Source organism: Agrilus planipennis, unplaced genomic scaffold, assembly GCF_000699045.2.
Source record: "Agrilus planipennis isolate EAB-ADULT unplaced genomic scaffold, Apla_2.0 scaffold174, whole genome shotgun sequence".
Lineage (NCBI taxonomy): Eukaryota > Metazoa > Arthropoda > Insecta > Coleoptera > Buprestidae > Agrilus > Agrilus planipennis.
Window position 1 is genome coordinate 379,235 of NW_020438963.1, and position 6,179 is coordinate 385,413.

At 30.0% G+C, this 6,179-nt stretch overlaps 1 protein-coding gene across 1 annotated transcript in view; it reads left to right on the forward strand.

The window, feature by feature from the left end:
• Positions 1 to 3,282: 3,282 nt before the first annotated feature.
• Positions 3,283 to 6,179, forward strand: part of LOC112904651 (protein Wnt-4-like) — a 39,955-nt gene continuing 37,058 nt past the window's right edge. Inside the window, exons 1-2 of the mRNA XM_025975266.1 lie at positions 3,283 to 3,382; positions 4,852 to 5,112. Coding sequence (XP_025831051.1) covers positions 3,315 to 3,382; positions 4,852 to 5,112 — 329 coding nt within the window. The 5' untranslated portion in view covers positions 3,283 to 3,314. The remainder of the gene's footprint in view (positions 3,383 to 4,851; positions 5,113 to 6,179) is intronic.

A 6,179-nucleotide genomic window follows, 5' to 3' on the forward strand; every position in this document is an offset into this window, starting at 1 on the left:
TTGAATGTTACCATAAAATCCATCTTCAGTTAAAACGAGAATTAGCTAGGAAGAACTAGCTTTAACAATCCTGTTTCTAGTTTTCACTAATAATAAATTTGGTCAAAACTATTATCTTTCATTTAATACAGTTTTTACTTCGTTAGTGCAGAATTTTCCTGCCGTAATCTTTCGTCAATAAATAAGTTAGTAAAAATAAATAAGCAAATTTAAAAAAAGACTATATAAGTCATCCCCTTCAAGATCTACGCATCTGTATTATCTACAATTTGGAATAGTTTTAACCAAAATGTGTCTAATCACAACTAGAACGAACTTATTAATTTTAGTTTCACCTAGTCAAAATCAGAACTGGAAATGTTAAAACTAAATATTAAAACCAATTTTTACCGTAATATAACTGTACATATCAATCGAATATTAATCCAAAAAAACTATATTTAGCTTCTTAATGTTTTCAACTTATTTAAAATACTAAACAACTATAGAAAAATGTGTTATAGATAATGAAATGGATGCCAAGGTGTCGTGAGGATTTTTTAAGGAAATTAAAGACAATGAAAAATACTGCTTGGATAGTATCCAGTAATTTTCTAATTAAAATGTAACTTCGTAAATAGATTGTTTTATACGTATGTTAGATACTAAATGTTACCTACTAAAATCACTATACCAACTTCTCCTACGACTTCGTCCAAATTTCTACTTTTAATGGAACAATATTGAAAATGAATAAGAAAGTTAATTAACCATTCTTAGCAAACTTTTCTGTTAAAAAAAACCTTTGAGAAATTATAAGTATCTAATAAATAATATATGTTTTGTTAAAGCGGTGGTGTACTTCACATTAGCAATGATTCTAAAAATAATGCATTAGCCAAGTCTACGATAAAATAACCGAAACGTAGAAATGTCAGTTGAATTAGCAGTGCTATACCTACAACAGTCTCAAATTTTCAAACTAATAACAAATTGAACGGAGTGCAAATGTCGTGCGAATGTTTTATCAAGTTTTAAACGCTTAAGCTATTCAAATCCATCAGTTTTTAAAAATCATCAACCGTAATTGATAATAAACTAACGAAGAGGTAAATTGTTTTTGAATTTTCTCACTGCAACCATTTAACCCTTATGTACTGTGTATCTGTATTTTAATTAATTGAATGTTAAATGTTTTCTGTGTACACATTTACATTGCTGATTCACCTAGGATGAAATTGTTAGAAAAATGTATCTGTCTCTAATTGAAATAAGCTTTAATTTCATATCAATTACTTCACTAAATCAGACGATATGTGAATTTATTGGTTTCAGTTGACATATTGTAATTTTCGAATATTCAATAAGTATCTAAATTAAAACCAAAAAATATTTTCAGTATAATACATGTCTTCAATTGTTTAAATCAAAGTAATATTGGGGTTAAAAGTACTTTATTTATTTAAAAAAACTACAGACGACGTTTCGCCCAGGTTGTTGAACTAGTTTTATTTAGTTACAATTAGCATTACGTTTTTAATTAAATAAAACTATCTCAATGCTAGTTTATTTTAAGTAAGCATATATTTATTAATTTTAAGAGTTATAGACATTACAGGCTACATAAATGGGTGTGGGCCAATTCTTCGAAACGTAGGGAGGCTATTTCAAATTTTTAAGTGTAATTGCAATTGCAAATTAACAATCAAAAACTGATTTAAAATCTTGAAAAAAAGCAAAAATGATTTCAGGACACCCTGGTTGTAAAAATAAAGCATTGAAATAAAAAATCTTATGAGTGTAGAAAACATTTCTATATCCAGTTTAGAAAAGTACTCAGCTTTTTTTGTAAGAATCAAGGGAAGGCCAGACCGTTATTGATTTTAAATTCCTTATAACCCAAAACGTCTTAAATTCCTGATAAATGACAATGTTAAAAACCACAAGTATATAATCTCTCATAATTCAAACCACCTTCCAGTTCCGTTCCATTATGACATCTAAGCAGTAAAAATAAAATGTCTCAGGCTGTATCTTTATTTCCTCTCCTACCTTGTAAGTAATTTTCATCATCCCTCGACCAAGTAAAATTGTCTTAGAAAATAATTTAGCAATCAAGTTAATTGAAATATCACTATATTGGACTCAAAACAAAATGTACCATTCTACAGATGGCGTTTATTACGCTGTTTGTACTAATTCATATTGGGTTATGTTAGTATTCAGGGTGGGATAACGCATGAAACCGAACTTTTAATGCGTAGTCCTTGGACCACCTATTCTCACCCGAAGCTACGTCCCTGCTACAGTCTCAATATTGCGAATAAAATTCCATTATCTGTTTAAAATAAAACTATTTCTATACCTTCTTATGTACGTCTCATTTTCGAACCATTAAATTTCATTCTCCTATTTTTACTCCAGCCGCTTTCTTCTGGTTTTAACTTGAAATTTTACCATGTGTGCCAACTATTCTCATCGATAATGTTAGTTCACTCCAAATGTTTTGATACATAATTCCCGTTCTAAAAATATGAATTTAGATATATAGTAAAATACAGTACAAAGAGTCTTAAATATCCTAAAGATAAAGAAACTTCAGAACGAGATTGTCTAAGTTAAGCAGAATAGAGTTAGATAATGTTAGTTCACTCCAAATGTTTTGATACATAATTCCCGTTNAAAATTTTCCCTCGTTAACTTAAAGTAGTAGGTAGTAGATGGAAAATTAAAAATGAATTTTCACATTAATATTTCAACTTTAAACTTGATATAATTTAATGAATTTTCCAGCTACCCCTTAGAAAAAAAATTCTTTCAGATTGTTAATCACCTGGCGTTTTAACCAAATTAAATTACAGTAAAAGAATATATGATATGTACAGTTTGTAAAACAACAAGCGCAAAGCAGATGATACCAGAAAAGCCATAATTACGATTTGACTTGTAGAAGTATAGATACTAATAAGTTTCAATTTTATTATGCAAACTTCTAATAAACTGTTAGATCGATCATCTCATAACTTTTACTAATGCAACTTTCTCTATATGCATTTATCTTTTTCAAATTTTGAAAGAAAAAAGCTAATAATGTACCTACTCTTATACTATCATGGGAGAGCCGTATTGGCTATATGTCGTACAAATGAAGAAAAGCAAATACGAATATTATTAACGCCATTTCCTATCCATAGGTATGTCATTGTCTAAGAACATTTTTAGTGTGACCATTGTTTGTTCATGTTCAAACTTAATATTGTGAATTGTTTTCTCATCAGTTAAAGTTTCAATTTCGAGTAAGAAGGGTCTACTTTCGTAAACATGTGACAATTGTGATGTTTTCTTGGTTCCTGTTCATTATACTCTTATATAATGGCGTGTTATCAGATTATTATAGCAATAGGTGAGAAATCATAATGTTCTCTGTAACACAATTGTATTAAAATCATAAAAAAGAAAGTTTCGATACTATTGAGAGCTTACAAAAGACGCGACGGCATTACACCCAAAAAGGACGAAATCAGGAAAAACAAAATAAAAATTAAAATATACAAGTAATCATTCAATTTTAGTTGTGTCAATCAGTAGATTAAAATTTCAGGATAATTGGCATTTTATGCACGTTAAAAAATTAGTTTTGAAAGTCTGTAACCAGCATATCAATGTAATAGTAATGATAATGGAGCAGTCTTTATTAACTATTAACAGATAAATAAAAAAGAAGTTAAAAGTGTTAATATTTCATCTTAATTTTAGTGTGAACTGAAAAAGTTTAATTTCAATATTGTTTAATGAATCACAATTGTAGGTGTTAAAGAACAAATTAAGTCAAGAAATCATTTAAGAATGAAGATGTAAGAAGATTAATATTAAATAAATAGATTAAATCGATTTCACCAGAGAATGATCCTGAATTAAAAGCTTTTAAAAACTAGGAAAGTAATCACGCACTAATTTTATTACTAATACAAAAAAAATAATCTCCTGTGTAAATATAAAATGTAAATAATAGAATATCAGTTTTTATGAATGCGTGTTAACATCTTTTATTTATGTAGTTATAAAAAATTGCAATATTTAGTCATTCTTAGGGAATTTTGTGTTGTTTCATTTATACACACCTTTCTTGTGAAATTTCTGTTACCAATGCAGACCGGATATTGACATATAAATTAAATGTTGGTTTTTTAGTTAACACTGCAACATTAGAACCTTATTTGTGTTTATCTTTCCCGCTTGTGCCTGTTTATTCATCCATTTCGAGTACCTCTTTTCACATTATAAAATCTATTGTTTTTTTTTATATATATATGCACGTTTGAAGAGAGTGTTAATGTGTTATATAAACAAGTAATTAAACGAAATCATTAGCATTATTTGCAAACAAAACAGAACACCTTAGGCTATATTAAGATTAAATTGATGACAACTTATAATAAATAAATTAAGCTGTACTTTCTATTACTTAAATATAACAACAATTTCGACTATAAATTATACAGTTTGTACAATTTTGCCATTAGCACCTTTCTTGATAAGAAAGAAACATATTAACAACCAAACAAATAGAAGAAAGGAACACGTAAACTAATTTATTTAATACGACTTAATCGTCTAGATAAGTCTAGAATAGAATATTTTTATGGAATCAGGGCAATTACATATGCATGAATAGAAGAAGAACAATTAAGGATTGGTGTTTTCATCATTTTTTTCATACCAAGATGAACTGCCTCGTCTTCCAACAGCCTTAAAATATAAGAAATGGCTAATTCTGAAAGATGTTTCAGTTAATCATTAGCGAAAAATCGACAGACAAAACAAAGTCTTTCAATCAAGTTGATGATCTTTGAAAAATTTTTCCTTTTTCAGAACTGGTGAGTCAAACAAAGTGAATTTTCCGAAACTGGCTCGAAGACGTAGCATCGTTTCTCTGATCTTTTCGCATAATGATAGTAACGCGTCAACATCAGCGGCCAACGGTGACAGCAATGTGTCAACAAACGTGACGCCATGCCGATGGTTGCGTGGTTTCAAGCACCAGAATAAAATGTGCCGCAAAAGGAAAGGTCTATCGCAGGCTCTTCTTATCGCCAAACACCTAGCGGTCGTGAGTTGCAAGGAGCAGTTTCGGTAAGTTGCTGGACACCTAACAGCAGCTCTGGATCCTTTACCACTACAGATACACGTTGTAGATTACGAACAGTGAAGGTGTACCATAAAGCACGACTTGTTAGACCCATTCAGTACGTACACTTCTCCACGTATAAATACTATTACACATTAAATTTAAAAAAACAATTGACAATTAAGATTCAGTTAATTAATAATGTAACATACACAAGGATTCAGAGATTCAGGACTTTGCCACTTTGCCGTTCATGATCATCATAAGCCCTTCAGCCCGCAGTTGTTGGAGATGCATTTCCAGAACCAGGTTACATTATTTTCGAACAGTAATTTAGATCTCTTAACTCCAGCTACTGCTTTTGATATGCCTCTAACTAATAACTGTCCAACTCCAGGCGAATTGTGAATGACCTGTGCTTCAAAATTCTCGCAAATTTGAAAGAGAAGCTTAATACTGCCACCATAATCTTAATTAATCATAAAGTATTACGAAACTGACATTAGATTCTTATTTCAGTTGTTTGAGAGCAAATTCCATGACTTTGATAGTACAAAATATAATTTACAAATTATTGTTAATCCTTTCATGATCAGCTTGACCGAAATAATCTGTTATCCTACCAATATTCAGTTGGAACTTAGTGAACTGCAAAATCATTCTGCACTAAAAAACCTTTTTGCAGAAAATGTATCTTCAAATAAGTTACTAACTTTTTCAGAAAAATTTGGCGATGATTTCTAGAAATTGTTGCTAAAGGAGAACTTGGGAACCTAGCCCGGACATGGACCGGTGATATTATTTAAACACGTATATACTTGCAAAATTGTATGAATAAATGCATAATTAAAATCATGCATATAGATACTGACTATATAAATAAGTAAATAAATGAATAATGATAATGCTTTTATTATGAACATTACGAAAATGATTTTTGGTAAATGCAAATTAAACGTGTCTTTATAGCCGAGATAAAAATGTTCAGTCTCTCAGAGTCTCTGAAAGCGAGACTCGAGTCTCCGTCTCTCATCGAGTCTCTCTGGTATCGCTGAGAGAGACTGTCGAGAGA